At 43.0% G+C, this 19,819-nt stretch overlaps 1 protein-coding gene across 1 annotated transcript in view; it reads right to left on the bottom strand.

The window, feature by feature from the left end:
• The window catches only part of FAP (fibroblast activation protein alpha), a 1,146,500-nt gene that overhangs the window by 461,870 nt on the left and 664,811 nt on the right, over nucleotides 1–19,819 (bottom strand). Inside the window, exon 18 of the mRNA XM_069616321.1 lies at nucleotides 17,642–17,740. Coding sequence (XP_069472422.1) covers nucleotides 17,642–17,740 — 99 coding nt within the window. The remainder of the gene's footprint in view (nucleotides 1–17,641; nucleotides 17,741–19,819) is intronic.

Below are 19,819 nucleotides of genomic sequence, written 5' to 3'. Positions count from 1 at the left end.
TGGTAATGTTTGCCTTAGCGATAATATCGAATGGTATTTGCAGTCAAGATTTGCCCTAATGCAAAATTGCATGAAAAGTGTAGTGTTGTTTTTGCATTCAAACAATATTTTCCCTAGTGCTAATATTGCGTTAAATTACACTTGTAAAGTGTATGGCCCCAGGTATCCTGATTTGTATAGTCCTGGTTAAATGGGCGGGCCCAGTTCCCACTGTTTTGAATATTGCCAAAATGACAAAATCAAATGATCATATGGAGACGTCAAAACACTTCCAAGACCTTCTCTTGGTGGCATTGGTGGGATCTTATTTTGGATTCTATCCAGGACATCATGACTCTCACCTGTTCTTTGCTTCTCAGGCATCATTCATTACAGTAGATGTGAAGTATCTTAAGATTGTTTTAGGCCTTGTTCTGTTGGACACCAACTGTCTGCTTGCAGAATACCGAATGAAGCCAAACGCTCTTGCCACAATCTATATTACCTAAAGATTTTTGCAGTGCAGCACTTTGAATTTGACCAATTTGTAGAGTAAATAAAGCTTGTTCCAAATTTAGCTGGGACCCGATTACGTAACATTGAGATTCAGTGCAAGATGACAGAGCACGGATCTTTGTTTTTTCTGTTTATACAACAAGGAGCAATACCATAAATTGTTCCGATTTTCCAATTTGAAAGATGGTACTTTGAGGCAAAATCGTTTTTGTACTATGTGTGCTGCCTCAGAGCATACATAGTACAAGAATGAAACTGTTTCATTTTTGTTCAAGTGCAAACATTTGTGGGTAATATGGACTGGGGCAAAACCTGTGTTCCATATTCCATATAACACAAACTGCAGAACTGATCTGAAAAGCATTTGGTACATTTGTAGCACTAGTGTAAGCGTTAGATAATAAGGCCCCTGGTAGAAAGGCAATTTATCTTTGCATTTTCTATTAGTGATCTACGGCCAAGTGATTTTTCTAAGGAGGCTACCTGGTCATTCATGTATTGGTAACATAGGGTTGGAATGTGGGAGCACTCCTGTTTTACCCCTGATGACTGTTTGAAGGGGTTATTCTTGCATAGTTTATTTCAAGGCTGCATCATGTCCTGGGGGTACATGAATTAGAATATTTAATACACCCTTCCTCTCTATACCACGTTTTTGGTATTTGGAGACAATATGGAAACCTACCCATCATCCACTTATTTTCCGTTCTGTGCTGCATTGTATTTTTTTTCACTAATGTCTTAGGAATATTTGTGGCCTTTGCTTAGCAAGCAGCGCTAGTTGCCGCCTGTGTAGGATTTTTGTGGTTTTGATGCATATATAGTTTAATTTATTTAAGAGGCCACTGAACATGTTCAGCAGATTGCTGCTTACAAAGATGCTCTACAATATTTGGGGACAAGCAGTGTCCAATGTGTTCATAGTGGAGTAATGATGCCCTGCCCTTCATGTTTAGGAGTAATGTCCTTGTGCCATGCTTAGAGGCCGGAATCTGACATGAAGTGCGAGATAAAAAGCATTTTTTTCTTTGTCCTTCATAACCTTAAATTGTTCTTTCAGGTTTGTTACTTTTTTTTTTTTACTGTTTACCTGCTCTGCCAAATTGCACTCTTGAGATATGTTGCTTCCAACAATTATTTTTGTGACGCGTAGTACATTTGTTTAATCGTTTGCGTACATATACTTTCTATTTACTGCGGAAGTTGTTTGAAGTAAGTTCACCAATTTCCTTGAATTCTTGTGTCTTGTGGTGATTAATTTCCAATTGTCTCAGTGCTTTGATGATTTTTGCAATGCCTTGGAATGCAAATGTTAGCGCCTAGTTATTTGGTTGCCTGTATTTGTGGTTGGAACAAGTAATTTCAACACAAATTCAGACCAAACATTCTGTGATTCTTATTGTTTAGTCTAAGTCACTTTGGACGGAGTTCTTTCTTTCTTTTCTGATGTGGATGTATCCAAGGGAAGGTTGAAGGTACTCTCAGATATTTTATATGGGATGGAAATAAGCCTGTTTTCCGAGAATTTTGAATTCGCAAGGTTAAAGGGGAAAATATGGCACCAAGCTCTCAATCTACCAAATGGTGTTCCTGCGGCCATAATAAGATACGAAATGGGACTAACTTCCATGTCTTGCAGTGTTACATGGAAAGCTCTAACATTATACAGGAAACTTATTATGGTAAAATCTGATTCCTTATATTATATAATCTGTAAACAGATGGAGAATGGTAAACCAGGCTGTATATCATAATATACAATGGAATGTAATGATACCATGGAGAAGCTGAGGTTCTTGTGAACAACCCTGATGCAATAAAGAAAAAGATCTATGATCTATGATCTAGATTGGATTGAAACCAGTGACTTGAAAAGTCTGAATACACTTTTTAGTAATTTATGGATGGCGAATACAGAAAGAGGGTAAATAAGGTTGAGCAATGGGTTTCCTCTTTTTGTGAAGGGGGCTGTTGTGGGTGACAAAGGTAATATAGTCAAAAGGAGATTCCACAACTTTCAGACGCCCCATAGAGATGACCAATATATGGAGACAGACATTAAATGTATCTCACTTTTGTTACTAACATCACAAAAGTCATTGAAACCAATTTAACATCTTTTGTTCTCGCTTTTCCTGTATGGTCAATGTGCTATGCAAGACTACTTGCTTAGACATAATCTTTTGTCTTTTATATATTTTAGCCTTTTGTTGTATTTGTATACTGATTAAAATATGTGGTTTTTCAACCTGACATGATCTCTGGTTATATTAATAATTTACTACAGTACGATATTTGCATTGCCTGTCCGCATTTGACAACCTGTGTATGCGAAAGCAGGGTAGCTAGTTGTGAAAACTCATTTTGACTGGAATACAAAAAGAGGTACCTACCATTCCTGGCTATGTGACCAAATCTCTAGATGGCAGAGTTCTGAGAACATTTTTAAGGATCAAGTTCAATTTAATACAAACATGGGAAATTCTATTAGAGGTCTCAGTGTGAACAATCTGGGCAGGTTTTGCCAACAAACTGAAGAAATCCTAAGTCACACATTTAAACCATTGTCCTTGCCTTCAGGAGAACAGAGATGTTTTTAAAGACAATGTGCATGATGTTATGTATTTGAACACAAACCCCTGGTATAGAATTTTATCTGGTCAACCAACATCATTATTAATTAAGGTTGTGACCTTTGTAAAGGTTTTGAAATTGATTTATGAGTTTTAAACTGTGATTACTTGTATGAGGAACTTAGACATGCATATTTTTTATGCATTGTTTAATGCTCTAAAATACAAGTAAATATTTTATACGATGACATCTAAAATGATATATTACTGGTTTTAAGAAATGTGTTATAATTTTAGTGATTGTATTTCATAAGTTATCTGGTTGTATGTATAACGTTTGTAGCAAACAATGTACACAACAAAAATAATTGGTGTTCATTTAGAGAGGTATTTGTATTTTGTTGGAAGAGTGGGAATAGTTTTCACAAAAAGCTTTGCGCATATGGGTTTTTGGGTTGACAGTGCAACGACATGCTTTGGTTCCCTATACCGAATGCTAGCTGCTTTCAAGGATACAATAAACAGGTGATGAGTCGGTTAGCATTGAAACATCAATAGGGAGTGACACTGACAAAAAAGGAACACATAGAGACATACACAGAGATTACTATTTACATTATTTACACATAGTTGCAGTGATAGAGGATCTCATGTGGGATGGGACTACGAAAGGGCCTGTGCTCATTCAAGGAAAATGAGGGTCCTTTAAATGGCAGTCTTAAATCCAGGTACAGTGGGGGTGGGCTTAATGTCAGGGAACACGTTCTAATGATGGGGAGCTGTTAGGCAGAATCATATGCAGTACCCTTTGGGAACACACACACAATTAAGACTACAAGTAACAGTACAAATTCACCTTTGGTACAAGCCTGTAATACACAGTAAGGTGGTAGTGATGGCTGAGCAGCCAGACTTATCTCAAGAGTAAAGTGAGCAGTACCAATAGTTACACAAAGGACAGCAATTACTATGGTTCAAACAAACACTGACTCAAGGTTTCTGAGTAAAAGAATATACATTTATTTACACATCCGTTATAAAGCATTTCACTATTATCAAGCAGTGGAAAAATCACAATCTTAGTACACCACACCAAACCCAATAGATTCTGGACAAGTTAAGCTCAAAATGTGTGTGCAAAATGGCACTCCAGTAATTTAAAAGGGAGGGAAAGACAAAGTTAGACAAAGGTTGAGCAGCACCAATAAGTAAGTAAGCAAGGCAATCTAGAGAAAGTAACTACAGTGAGGAAATCAAATCAAGAGGCCTGGGCCAAAGTCAATGGACCAACGTCTTTGCAGAGGATCACACAGTTCAGAGTAGTTTGCGGTTAAGTCTTTGCCAAGAGTTCTGAACGAAGTTGGTCGGACGAAAAAGTTACTTTAAAGAATAGAAAAGTACAAGCCCTCGGATTGGCAAAAGATTTCAAACATTTTTACCGCGGTTGGACGGAACGAGCGACCGGATGTGAACAGTACCTTAAATGGAGAAGAAGGCTGTAGCTGAGGCGGCCGTTCCTGGCAGGTCATGCAGGCTCACGGTTCCTGAAGTGACTGTCGGACTGACACGGAGTAGGAAGACTGGAGGGTCCTGCACTGCCCAGGGAAGAAACCAGCAGCAGAGCAGAGCAACAAATAAAAGGTGCGCTCCTTAAAACCCAAGCAGGGTCCGAGCCTCCTGGCTATCCGATTCACTGTAGCTCTGCACAGCAAATTCGACCAGAGGAGGGAGGTTGGCTTGCAGTTTGGTGAACTGGTTGTACCCACCAGCTCAAGGGGAGATGAATCCTTGCAGATCTTCCCTGTCGTCAAAATTTGGAGATTCAAACCCGCAGCAGGGCTTCACCAGGAGGTTCAGTCATGGTAGAGGTCCTCTTCTGTCAGCTTCTCTTCGGTTCTCTCGATGCAGTGGCGACTCTGCCTTCTCAGTCCCAGAGTTCTGCTTTTTATGCAGTTTTCCCCCATTCACACAGCCCGGCTGTCAATCACACAGTCAGGGTGGCTGTCCCGTCGGGACAGTCACCACAGCCAATCATACCAGAGTGCAATATGGGTCTCCAAGGAGACCCTGTGCAGAGAGTCGCAAACCCCTCCCTCACAACCTGTCCCCCTCAGACATTCAGGCGCCTAAGGAGGGCTTCTGTGCAGAAGCCCGCCAAAGGACGGCGAACAAAAAAAACAAACCTGGTTTGGTACACAGAGTAAAGCACGAGAAAGACTTTTACAAAAAGAAATGGCGAATAAACCCAGCCGGAACCGTATAAAAGTAAATATGGTCCAGCAGGTTTAAGTTCGAGGCTACTAAGAGAGCCTAAAACAATGCCAAGGCTATTTAAAATAACCGCGGTAGGAAAATTAGGGTAGTTAACACTGCCAACAGCCAAATCTTAATGAAAAGGGAGCGAAACAATGTTCCATGGGAAACAGACAAAAAGGGATAGCTATTAACCCTTTCCAGAAATCTGTAAGATAGTTTGTACTGGGTCTGTGATTTTAAAAAGACTAATAAAGTCAATGGTAACTTTACATGTTCTGGAAGACAGTAGTCAGTCACAGAAAATGGAGTTCAGAGTGGGAAGTCTGAAAAAGACAACCTTGTGTCACTGCACTGAAGGTGCTGTGTAACACACAGTAAAAAGATTTTGCTGATGGAGTAGGTGAGGCTCCATAGTCTATGAGCACAAAAATGTTAAACACACACAATAAAACACATGTAAGAGTGGGAAAATGGCTAACACTCTTACCAGGTGAAAAATAAAAACCTAGAAATCCAGCAAAGCTGCTGAGGGACTCAGCAGGTAAGGTAAAATAGCCATTCTGGAGACTTCTCCCTAACAGGAGCAAGGAGGGTGAATGAGTGAAAACAGGAGGCAGCACAAGGAGGACAAAGAACAAAACATCTCATCAAAGCTTGTGATGTTAGAGTGTGAGATTGTGAATAATGGGTGATGCGGTTTGGCAGATGGGGGAGCATTTAGCTCAGGGATATATTTGACAACAACTAAAAGGAAATTAATGAGGGAGTGATTTCGCATTCATAAAGCCCCACATTGAAGTGGCACTCTCGGGCACATGAGAATTAAAACCAGAAAACATACTGAAATACATTCTGAAACGCCCAAATTACTGCAGATTCTGTCAGACCAAAATGTTCTGAACTTCCTTAATAACATGCTAGAATAGTTAAGAGTTAAAACATTAAAATAGGACTTGGATGAGAGAGTGGTAGCAAACTGAAAAAGAATAGAGTGGTAATTTTTTAGGTAATCCCACAGTTTGTTGAAGGCAGTTAAGACATTGTCATTCAGCAGCCTTAACTCTGGAACCATATACCTCTGACTACAAGGGAGAAGATAATTACAGTGACAATCTTGCACTTCATACACCTGTGTGACATTTGATGTCAGTGTGAAGGAATCAGGAAGTAGACACAGATAATTGAGGAAAGTTTTGGCAGCAATCTTTTATTAACATCACAATGAGGTTGGTATAAGGCCTAAATTGCCCTATGCTGAATTGGTATTCTCCGACCTAACTGAAACTAATGGTAGTCTGTGTCAGTAATTGTCTGTGTCCAAAACCTATACTTGCCCTCACATCTATTTGTTCAAAGTGTGTAGGGATGTCAGCAGCAGAGCTTCTTCCAGCTCTTGGTCGTAAAAGGGATTCTCCCTTTGCCAGGATTGCAAACAGTTCACTTTCAATCAAAATGGGTTCCCTTGCCAAGCTTTCAACACAACAGCACAATTCCACTGAGCTTTCAGGCTTCTGTGTCTTTCCTCAATATCACAACGTTCAACTCTTTCAGTTCAGTGTCCAAGCCTTTCTTGATAGTCAACCATAAACTTATAGATGAGTTGAATGGTTTCTTTTTAGTTGGGTGTATTCGGTCTAGGCGTAGTTGGCGGACCGCAAGGTCCTCCCATTACAGTTCATGCAACCCATACACCTTATTGGCTTCTCTTCCACAGGTACATAGCCACAGCTTCAGCTCAACAGTGGTATTGGACTTATATTCCTGCAGTCTGTTTCAATACTTGTTTTGCAGCCATTCACCTGCTGGATTATCAAACCTTCTCATAGATTTGCCATAGTTTCAACTCTCAACTCGTATAATTGCTCTTTTCTTCATGGATCTCGCCAAGTTTTCTCTCAGATTCTACAATTCACAGTTCCTTATATTCTTTACTAACACTTACTTTCTTTGGTTTACACAATTTGTAGTTCCTTTGTATCAGGGAACGCTTTTCTCTGCTTTCCATTCAAGTGGCACTCAATCATTTTTACTTTCCTTTGGTTCGGTCTTCAAAACTTAAGATCATTCATATCAAAACATAACTGCAAATTCCCAGTTCACTCGCTGGCTGGGAATTTGCACCTTGTTCACTGGCTTCTCCTTCACTTTAAAGTTCACTTTTTCTGGCCATACCGCGGCCTTCCCAATTTTAGTACAATTCGGTATTCACAAACTGCTCTATTCATTAATTTCAACCTTCATGTTATCGTAGTCATCACTCATCTGTACATTACATTTCGACCTGCATTCCCATTGTCTCCAATGTCCATCGCTCACTCGTGAGCATTCTGACCTGCTTTCTCAACGCTGTCCTCCTGCGCTCACCACTTAGGTCGGCTCTTCGTGCTGAAGCTGCTCTCGGCTCAGCACGCCTCTCTTCCAGGGTCTCCAAACCCTCTGGGTTACCAGAGAGGGAGTCCTCTTGACTCCAGGAGGTCAGCAGTCAAACCCTGCCATTGGAGACCTTCCAGAAATGTCTGCCACATTCTGCTTCCGCTGCAACGACTCTGCAGCACCTCAGCACTTTGCACACACTTTTCCATGCCTTTTCCTCTGACTTCTCCATCTGTAAACATTCCACAGGCAATCTCATTAGCCTCACCTTAGCAGGCCATGTATACTGCCCGATTGGCTTCAGGTGCAGGCCATTCACTTTAATTTCACAATCGTCTTGGTACTCAGCATCCCTGTTCCTCGTCCCAGTAACAGAGTGGTGTTTGTGTATATCTGAGTCAATAAGGGATTGATGAATGTTTCTGTGTGGTTTCTTCCTTGTCTCAGTACCATAGTGGTATGTATTGGGAGATGGCTTTCTAACAAAATAAGGAAATGATTGGTAATATCCCATAAAAGCCTGGGGGACATTTGATTCCTTATGAAAGGGAAATGGGGGCTCCCCTGTCTCATCCCCGCTGCCCAGGTCTCCTTCTCCCAGGGGATCCCCCCCCCCGCATATCCACCCCCAGGGTCAGGATCTGATAGTGACGGCTTTTCCTTGGCCACCTGGGAGAGGATATTTTGGGGAAAGAAGTGAGGACACCCTGAGAATCCTCACATAACTAACTACTAGGGAGAAGAAATCCTCTTTTTGTGAGAACTAAAAGAGCAATGAATACTAAGGAGCAGAAAATCGCACAGTTAGTGCCAGAAAATTCCATTCATTGGTTTAAAATGAGGGTGCTGCACATATGCAATGTTTTTGACTAAGTGTGACAAAGTCACAGTGCAAACATCACTTCCAGTCCCGGTCTCCCTGAGAGTACGACTCACAGGACCAGCCCTGAACTATTCCCAAACCCCTGAGAGTGAACCTAAATAGGAAATAGCAGGTTCCAAATGGTATTCGGAACTGCATCTCCCAAAATGCATCAGGCTTAGAGAGCCAACATCTGGAGCGGATTCCTGGGTGTCTTTTAGGGATTTAGGAAAAGATATGCTATCGGGAAATACTAGCATATCCAGAGAGACCCTTTAGACAGCAGATAAAGATCCTCAAATGGAAAAACCTAACTTAGGCCAGCTCCCCCTCCCGCCAGCAGCAGTGCTTGTGATAGGAAAGGTTTACTCCTACCCTTGCAGCTGCAGGGCGAGAAGTACTAAGAAAGAGAGTGACTTTGGCCCCAGATGATGGGGTGTATAGTAGAAGAGGAGAGCCCCATGAGGCCAGAAGAAGGGTGTGCTACAGTGAAGAGAGAGAGACCATGGCACTATATCCCTGGGAGATTGATCAATGCACTATATTTCTGGGTACAGATTAGTTGGCAGAACACTATGTCCCGAGGAAAGTGAGCTGGGCACTATATCCCTGTTTGTGAATTAGTGAGACAAACACTATATCTCTGGGTGTGGAAGGGTGAGCGGGGCACCATATCCCTGAGTAAAAGAACAAAGGGGAAGATCCCCTTTCCCCTGAAAGGTGGGATTAAGTGACAGAGAGAAGGAGAGCCCCAGTGAAGGGAAGCACTTTTGGAACACCTGACTAAGTGAGGAAGCTCTAAATCCCATGAGAGGCGAAGATGCCTTGGGTGCACAGAAAAAGTCATAAAGATTGGATATTTCAGTTACTTAAACAGGAGATGTTTCTGAATGCCTTTTTGTTTGATGTCCTTTTCTTTATAATTCTAAATTCAAAGACTGCATCTCCCAAGAGTCTTCATGTTACAGACATCCTGAAACCACTTTCCACTTGTTAGCTTATGCTTTATTTTTGTTTAATACATTCAAGCTTATTTGTGTGTCAGTTGTTGTGACCTTTGGAGAGGACACTGACTACATGACAGTTGCTAGACACTTGGCTGCTTTCCTTTCCCTTCCATCCAAGAGAGGTCCTGAAGTAATCAATATGGGTTGAAAGTGCATAAGAAACATCACCAGGCCACTTTGTGTCTTCAAGGATTTAATGACAGAGCCTAGAGGTCAATTTACATTTTCTGGTATTTTCTGGTATGCTTGCGGGTACAGTTGTTACCGGACAGTTGTGCTCGAGGATTCCTTTCATTCCTCCAGGTCTGCCCTGATGGAATGAAAGGCACCAGCGAGCACAGCATGCCTGTAGCACCGGCACCGTTATGAACAGTGCCGGTGGTACAGGCATCCCCATTCCCATTGAGCCCTATGGGGCTGAAATGGGAATGGGGATCTACAGGCACCCGCGAAAGAGCAATTACCGTGTCCAGCGGGGTCGGAATACCCCGGTAATTGCCCATTCGTGGGTGCTGGACTTTCATGCCGGTATGGAGGTAGTCTTGCCGCTCTTACCGGCAGGGCTACCTTCAACCTCGTAATGAGGCCCAATGGCTCTAATAGTCTTCCTTCACTACACAGTTAAATAAAAAAAACATGCTCAGCACTTGCTTTGTGCATGTTTACTACTGTGTGAGTTATCTTGCACTTCAACCAGGACAGCAATGCAGGAAAAACACAGCATTAAACGAGAGCCACAAGTTGCAGCAATGCAACTTAAAAACGTCAGTTTCCATCCAACAATGTAATGCAATCACTGAATATTGCAACTGTCACAGCTGAGAATTGTATGGGTCACACTTTACTCCAAAACAGTCGCAGACACGTTCTGATTTCATTTGTGTGCTACAAAACTCTGGGGGAGGCAAAACAACATGTTAGTCAGCACACTGCATCACTCAGTGAGGCATTGCCACTTGTGTGCCTGATGGAATTTACCCTGCTTAACATTATTTGGGTCAATGATTTTGCTGGAGAGGTGGTGGCAGCGCACAGTGTGAGAGGTGTTACGTCAACCTTGCACAGGTTACCACACATAGCCAGTATGAAAGGTAAAATTGAATACCGCCTTGTGGATTACTTTTCTTATGTGGATGCATTGTGCTTGCTCTTGCCCCGACGTCACTCTGCCTGCAGCAGATGGCACAGCTCTAAGGCAAGTGCAGCCAGAAAGGGGGGCCTAAAACCAGTAGGAAACACCCTAAAGGGAGGAACGAAAACTCCACTAGCTGAACTGGAGCATGCAGGGTTAAGAAGGGTTCCCAGAGTCACTATGCTTGCAGCTGATGGCACAGCTGGAAGACAAGTGCAGTTGGAAAGGGGTTCCTAATTACCAGAAGGAAACACCCAAGAGAGAGAGCAAAAACTGCACTAGCTGAACTGGCGTGTGGATCAATCAGAAGGGTTACTCTTCTTGTAGACAGTTATTGAAGAATGCAGTTGAAATAGGTTGTTGAGGCTGTTCCCACCCCCCACCCCCGTTCCAGGTTTGCCTACCAGCAGATCCCCACCGAGAGCTGCACGTGCCATTGGATTATGAAGACCCTGGGCTGAGTCATAGTTATCCTGATCGACATTTGAATGTGATATGATCTGGTAACATTGCCTGGACCTCCTTTAAGGATTAGAGTAGGTCTGGAGCTATCTGGAATTTGGTACATGGGGAGAATTCCTCGTGCCCCTCTACCTATCCCAAACCATCACGTGTCCTAGCAGCAGTGATGGACACTGCCCAGCGTAACATACCAGGGTACCCCTTGGAAATACTATGCTTGCCTTATTTCACCCACCTTGCCTCCCAATAAGAACCCCTCTGAACCCACAATGTGCCACATCAGTCAGAACACCAGAGTGAGCCCAGTGTTCCCTGCTCTCATTCCTCAAAGGTACTCGGAGAACAATCAGTGCTCCTACAACCATCCTGAAGGGAAAGGAACGCCCTCATGCAATGGAAAACTCAGTATAGTGCAAGCAGAAGCAAACAACAAGGTAAACGCTGAGCCTAGGAACCAAGTGGCCGAACAGGTCTTCCCTCCTAGCCTTCAAATATTTACTTCAAAATGACAGTGGCTTTAAACCCCTGGCTGCACTTGGCAATTAATGATTAGATCCAAACACGAAGGGAGAAGAAATACATATAATCAGCTAGGGAAATCAAGTGGGTGATTCCCTACACCTGAGGAACTGTACAGAGAATATCAGGCCATTCAGGGGCACTATAAAATCCCAGAGTTTTCTACAGGGAGGATCTCAGACCTTTTAGCAACCTAATTACAGGAGGAAGCCAGACAGAAACAGCATGGGAGTGTCACAGCCCTGGAGAGAAAGCTGGAATCCTGCTGAGGGTTCCATCTCAGACACTGTTTGAGACCAACGCAAAAGGAATAAGGAAAGCATGAAGCCTGCAGGGGACTATATCTAAGATACCGGGTGAGACCAGATCAAGAGGAATAAAGGAAGCTGGAAGCCCGTTCAGAGCTATAACACAGACAGTGGGTGAGATCAAAATCAGTGGCAAAAAGAATATAACAGGACTGCAGAGCATGATATCTTAGAACCTGAGAGGAGTAAGAAACGGAGAAAGAGAAACCAATAAACCCAATATGGGATATTCTACAGAGGCTGGGTAGCGGCTATCTGCAGAAGGAACACCAAAGGAAACCTTTTCCCTAAAGGGCGACCCGTGGTTGGTGGGTGCAAATATTGCAGGCTGACAAAACCTCTAAGCAAGATTGAAGACATGCTTGCAGGTAATTGTAATTGTTTATTTGTAAAGCGCTTATACACAAGTGAAGTGCTTCAAAGTTCTTAAAGGCGGGAAGGGGACAAGGGAATACAGTCATCATTCTTAGTCCTTGAAGATTCTGAATGATCTTAACAAAAATCAATAGCAGACTAGGCCAGAGGTATTTCAACTAGTGCAAGTGCATGACAATGATAGGAGGAATGAGAGAAGGGGGCTGGGTGGGGTGAGAAGAGCATCCAATCAATAAACTACCGTACTATGCCTAACGACTTGTCAGATAGTGCAAGTGCAATATGAAGAGTGGGGAGAAAAAGGGGGAGGAGGGGAAAGGACATACAGAACAATAAACTACCGTACTAGGCCTGGCAACATTTTTAAATTGATTGGTGGTTGGTCAACACTAATACACCTATGCTTGACTATTTCAGGTATAAACAAGAAAGGGAGGGGAGACAGAGGGAGGATAGGACAGACAGACTTGCTAGGCCTAGTACGTTCAAAGTCATTCAAGTGCACATACAGGGAGTTCGGGGGGGGGCACAAGTACGCCCAACCCAGCAAGGGCCGGGATTAATAGCAGAGTCGTTGCCCCTCCCATGGAGTGAATTCTGAGTGCAGTAGTGCCAAACAGAGTGCAGAGGCCCGGAGGCAAGTGCAGGACTGGAGGGGGAGCCTGGGACCTGTATAGCCCTGGAGATGCACCAGGAATCTAGTCAGCAAAATGAGCAGGTATGGAAGAGGAAGAAGGAGGGTAGCAGAAGAGAAGAGTAAGGAAGTTAGCAGGGGAGAGGGAGTGAGAAAGAGGAAGAGAAGAGGAAGGTCATGAGGAGTTTCCGGAACTTAAGGAGGTCTAGCTCAAGACAGAGAGAGGCAGGGAGGCTGTTCCAGAGGGAGGCACCTGCCGAGGATAAGGATCTACCCCCAAAACTCTGTTTGGAAAAGCGGCTCACCCGCAGATATTTGGAGGAGGCTGAGCGGAGGGCTCTTGAAGAGGAGTATTTAGGAAGAGAGCATTGTAGGTAGTAAGGCCCTGGCCCCAGACAGCTTTGTGGATTATGCAAAGTGGCCTCTGGAGATGGTGAGTCTCTGGGGGAAGGTGAGAAAAGGTAAAATGCCTTTGAGGCAGTGCGGTTGAAAGTGGGACATCTTGGAGATGTCCGAGATGTGAGAATAGAAGGAAAGAGTAGAGTCGAAGATTACCCCGAGATTTTTTGCCTCACTGGTGGGTGAGGGCGCAGGACGAAGAGAGGCTGGCCAGAGTGAAAGTGGGAAAGCGGGAGCAGGGGTACCAATGAAGATGATCTCTGTCTTACTGGCATTAAGGTGTGACAGGGGAAAGGGAGAAGAGAAGAGAGAGCACCGTGAGGGGGGCCAAGGTGGGTCCAAGAGATGACGATGCATGAGTGGGTGCGGAGGAGAGAGTGGATAGGATATCCTGTGTTTTGGTGGTGAAGGATGCAGCCAGGGCTTCGCAAAGGGCCTGGGTGGGTGCAGTAGAGGATGAGGATGCAGTAGGGTTGGCCAGATCTTGCAGACTTTGAAAAGTTCAGCCTTGTTGTTGGATGCTGCGGAGATGCGGGCTTGAATATGGACTCTTTTCTTGGACCAGATGCAGAGTCTATATTGCCTTTGCAGAAGGTGGCAGGCCAGATTGTCAGAGGGTGCGCCTGGAGAACCCCATTTCCGTTCCACTGCCCTGCACTTGCTTTTAAGGTCAGCCAAATCAGAGTCATACCAAGAGTTGTACTTTTTGGCAGGCTTCAGTCGGATCCTCATGACAAGGGCAAGGATGCCCAGAGTGTTGGAGATGGAAAGGTGAAAGTTAGGGCTGTGTCAGGGCGGGAGTCAGCCACAAGAGTAGGAGGAAAGTAGGTGGAAGCAAAAGCATTCACTGATACTTTTTTCATAGGTTGGTTGACCATGAAGGTGGGAGGCGGTGCAGGGTGTGCAAGTGCTAAAGGAGAAGAAAGCTTCAAGTGAGAGCAGAGAAGAGGGTGATCAGTCCATGAGAGTGAGGTAGTTAGAGGGATAGAGAGAGGAATGTCTGTGGAGATGAGAGCATCCAAGGTGTGGCCAGCATTGTGCATCAGATCAGAGGGTAGAATTGAGAGAGAGAGAGTCACATAGGTTGCGGAAAGCTCCTGAGGAGTCGGGAGAGTCAAAATGGATGTTAAGATCCCCCAGCAGGAGGTTTTGGGAGGAGGATGAAAGGAGGGAAGATGCCAGGTTAGCCCATTCTGAAAGGAAGAGGGTGGACTGGCCCGGCAGCTGATAGAAGGTGGCCAGAGTAAGAGAGGAGACAGGAGAGAGCGAGAGCCTGCAGACCAGGCATTCGAAGGTGGAATAGGCCTGAGTGGGAATGATGGTTACCGGGATCCACTCTGGAAAGATCAGGGCAACTCCTCCTGGCCTGTTGAGCCTGGGCTTAGAGAGGATTGTGTAGCTTTCAGGGAGAAGTGTGTCAAAACTTGTGACAGAGCTGCAATTAAACCAGGTGCCAGTGAGAGCAAGAACATCAAGGTCCAGGTGTTCGAGGAGGTGGCAGATGTTAGAGAAGTGCTTGACTGCTAAGCGAGAGTTAAGTGTGGCAACGTGTAGCAGATTGCCATTTCTGAAAGACTTACGGAGGGTATAAAAGAAGCATGCATTCTTTTTTTTTTAGGGAAGCATAATTAGTTCAGGGGGGCAACCTTCAGTGAGATGGTTAGAATATCTCTTCCAAATCTGTACCCTGTGCAAGGGCGGAGAAGTACTTGCTGGTGGGTGACTGTCAAGAAGTGAGCTCGCCCATATCTATCTGTGACTGTGGAGCTAAGAAGAGAGCAGGATGCTATGTTCCTTGGGCATAACAGTCAAGAAACAATCTTAGATCTGTAGTCCTGGGAGTGTGGGTTTTGAGCAAGGAAACAAGATGGACCTTATAACCCTAAAACTATGTTTTAAAATCGGGACTCTTTAAAGGACCCATTGTCCCTTAGCCGATTTAAACAATATGAGTAAACACATCCTGCCATTTGTAGTATAGTTGACCCTCTTGTGTATTAGTTGGAACCCTAGGCCCTATAAGTGTTCATTCCGACACACCTGTTGCTTGTGAATGCATTTATTGACTAGCATCTCTGACTTACATGTTCTGTTGACCCTTTACCAAAGTGTCCCCTTTTCAAATGCATGTGGCTGATCAGATCTCAGAGAAGCCAGACTTATCAGCACAAGACACAGTAAAATTGAGCTAAGAGAGTAACCACAAAGCAAGTAACAACAAAGTGAGTAAACTATAATGAATGAAATAATTGAATGTGGTGTAACACATTCATTCATTAGCAACAAACAGAGAGCCAAGTGAGTGGGAGCTTCTGTGAACAAACTATTGGAGCTTCAACCAGATTATCAATTCCAGTGGATTATTCAAGATAGTGGGGATATGTTCCCTGCCTGTCTACCCTTAACAAAAGCGTAACAAATACTTTTTTTATCCACTTGAATCTTTTAACAGAATTCCTGGAAATCAGCAAATGTTCCTTTAATCTAAACAAATCATTAAATGGTGGCATTCACGCAGTTTTGTATAATTCACTTAAAAGACTTTTCTTAATATTGTTACAAATTCAAATAAACTATCAGTGCTAACGGTAAGTAGATCCTCCCACTGGATCCAAATCAAATAAACAAATTGTCTGATATCGAACACTATTGATAGCCCAGTTGCACACACCAGGCGACCAAAGTACGATGTAACAAAACTCCTAAACCTCTTGGAATTCATTTGAAGTATAGTGTTGTCCACAGCGCAGTATGGAGGTTTTGGTTAATGTATTTGTTTAAAAAAATGTTAGTTGCTTAATCATTTGTTTGGGGTGATCTCTTAATTGTACATCATGTAGTGTTGCTTTGATAAGATTCAAAATACCTGTTGCTTCTTCAGTAGAAAAATCAATTGTTTCTGCTTTCTTATCCGTTCAGTTATCTACCTTTGGAAATTACATATGTCAAAAGTATTGTCAGATACCAAACACTGTGTTATGTAAAAAGTGCTGGCATAATCGGAGGTTTTATCTTTTTTAAAGTTAATTGTTTATGAAAACCACAATCAGTAAATGCTAAAACAGTGGACCTCATTACAACGAGTGTGGACCTGTAATGAACGGTGCCGGTAACGGACTGGCACTGTTCATTAGGGGCTGCCTCACTACGAGGTCTGCTTGCGGGTCCCGCTAAGGACGTCTGGTAAAACCAGGTGTCCTTAGCAGGACCCGCTTGCAGACCGGGATACTAACAATGGGCCCGTCATTAATGGGCCTGTTGTTAGCATCCTCCCCATTCCCATTGAGCCCTATGGGGGCTCAAATGGGAATGGGATGTACCGGGTCTGGGTTCCAGGAAAGGGAATTACCGGGCCCTCCAAGGTCGGAATGGCCCGGAAATTCCTCATTCCAGGAACCCGGTATGGGGGTAGCCATGCTGCTAAAAGTGGCATGGCTACCTCCATACTCGTAATGAGGCCCAGTGTCTTTTCAGTGTCTTTTCATTTATTTGTGAAGGTTATAAGTTCTTTGCTCCTGAGGAAGGGAAATATCCGAAACGTGTAGAGCATTGATGAGGACTTCTGCAATTACTGAATGATGGACTGATATTTTATTTTGAATACAATTACACACCTACAGACTCCTCTAATTAATTGTATGCATTTCTTAACAATGGCATTCTGCGAAACATATGATGGTCAAATGTTTGATATGTTTAAGTTTATGAGAAAAGCAGTGTTATGTATGTTTTTAATTATTTTTGATATTTGTATTGTGAATAAACAGTTAAGTTTAAGGTAGCCCAGTGGTCACCTGGTGTGTGCAATGGGCTCTTGAATGTGTTTGCTATAAGACAATAAGTGTATCTAACTCAAACAAACCTGCAACCTAAATGTGAGAGTGATTGATATGAAAAGACTTTAGTTCGAAGAAGCAATAGCTGGCCATTGTGATGGCCTAAAAGGTCAGGGAAAGGAACTTCACTATTAAGAAACGATTCCCCATGTCTAAACCCACTAGGACAAAGCAAAGTGCAATAGATGCTCTTGAGTTCCAGGGCTCTGAGTGGCTACCAAAGACTGAAGCCTCAGTATGCATGACTTAGGTTCTATGTAGACAGCTTTCCACTTCAAACAGAATGGAAACAAAGGAAACAAAGCAATATCATGCATGTTAATTGTGCCTTACTCAACAGAAGATCCAAATAGTGCAAGCAAACAAATAAAAACCTAATATGAAAACACGTTTTAAAATATACTTCTTACTTGTTCCACCAAGCTCGATTGTCTTAATTTCTTCAGTGGGAATTTGGATTTCCTTTAAAGCGGTTTCCAATGCTTCATTTTCTTCCAAAATTTGGAGCTCTGTATAATATATATATATTTATTATGTAGTAATATTTTAATGAATTTGCATATTTCAAAATAAAAACAGTATCACCTTTCGAAAATATGTTCATATTTTGTATTTTCTCTCAATTGCACCCTAAAAAACAATGTATTAATGTATTTGTTCTAATTGATGGTATGCATTGGCTTTACCAGCTCCCAACTCAATGAAAAACAGTGCATTCAATTATACAGATTCATAATTCGTACCTAAAATAAACAAAACGTACAACAGTTCCTTTTTGAGGATTTTAGGATGTAACAGCTTAGAGAAATCGGTTGTTTGGGAGGATTATTGAGAGTGATCAGATTCTGTCGAAACTCGAAGTAGTGGGAGAATGCTTGCCATGTCTGTACACAAATGTGAAGGCTGTTGTTTATTTTATTTTAATTAACTTGAGAACATTATTTTGAGCTGTGCTTACTTGGCACAATTGCACAAGTGTAGGATTAGTGGCATACCAAACGCAAGCAGATTTCTCCTCTACTTGGTGTACACTCATCGTCCAGCAAGGCAATACTGCTCTGGAAGACTTTTATATTTTTTACGCCATCTTCTTGAGGTAGGGCTATTCTAGTGTGGTGCCTGACCTTGTTCGTCTGCACCGATTTTGTTGAATCATGTTGTGGGACAGGTTGCAGTTAGTAAACAGAGGAATACCTTTGCAACACACAGCTATCAAACCTAACCAACTGTCATCAAAGCAGCACCACCGGAGGCGTTGCTAGGGGGTGTTTAGGGGCTATAGCCCCTGATCTTTTGGTCGTAGCCCCGTATATAATCTCAGGAGCTACAACCAAAGGGCTAGCTAGCCCCTAGTCTTGACAGTTCCGACATCAGCGTAGCCCCAGGTCTTTTCCAGACGTAGCAACCCTGTATGGCTACATTTCCTTTGAACACAAATGCCTCAAGAATTGAGGTGCACTACAAGGAAGTTTTAGAAAAAAGATTTTGGAGAAATGTAGGTCGATAAGCAGAGGAGTAGGTTGTCATGTGAAGGAACATGCTTTGCACTCCACGGGCACACACAGCGTGCCATTTTATAAGACTCTCTCATTGCACTGGAGGGGACCATTATTCGTTCTTATGTGCAAAAAGTTCCATCAATGCAATAAAAGGGCCCATAAGCCCTTCCAGTTTATCAGTCTATTGAACCTGGTCATTAGGGGGAGTATGTAAAATGCATGTGCCCTCCTGTGTTCTTGGACATGGTTTCAACATACCCCAGCTCACGATGATACCCTGGCACTGCAGAACGTGTTAAAGCCTTAGCTCCTGCTGAGCCAAAGACAGTGCTCACGTCCTCAGACATTTAGCATGAACGAACACGCCTGGGTACTATAAAACTGCTGATGTGGTGATTCAGCACAGTATACACATGTTTTAACATGAAGGGGGGAAACATGGACATTTTACTAATTTTTTAAGGGGTTGAAAACATGGCAATTTTGCATTTCTGCCATTTAACCCCTCTTGAACGTTGATATTAAAATGGTTTCCAGGTGTACAATATTCCCAGATAACCATTTGTCTTGCCTTTTGGCCCATTTTAGAGCACCTTCATTTCTTCAAATTCTCACCATTCTGGATGACTGGGCCCTCAGTGCAGCTCTTTGGGAAATACTGGGGTTCATTTTGGTGGCTTGCAACCTGAAAGATTCACTCCCTGCTCGTCAGTCCTGTGAGGTGGTCTTACTGTAGCATAAAGCGTGGTAAAAGCTGAAAACCCAGTCTAGCTTTGTAGTAACAGTCAAATCATAGTAACATAACATAATATAACAGAACAGAAGAATGCCAGACTGACAATGCTTACAGTAGGACAAAGATCCAGCCCTTCTTTCCCTATGTATACTGTTTGTCGCACATGCCCTCCACACAGTTTAATGACACAGCCTGCATAGAGAACCCAAGCTATATGTAGCCCATGCTATTCCCCCAAGGGAAAACCTCGAAATGAAGACGCAGACACTAGAGTAATAAAAGCATTTTGTTTAATGTTTAGTGTGTTTTATTTATGTGTGTGCTGTGTGTGCGTGTTTGTCTTAAACTATCCA

Source organism: Ambystoma mexicanum, chromosome 9 (assembly GCF_040938575.1).
Source record: "Ambystoma mexicanum isolate Mex_15411 chromosome 9, UKY_AmexF1_1, whole genome shotgun sequence".
Lineage (NCBI taxonomy): Eukaryota > Metazoa > Chordata > Amphibia > Caudata > Ambystomatidae > Ambystoma > Ambystoma mexicanum.
This window is presented reverse-complemented; position numbering and strand designations above follow the sequence as displayed.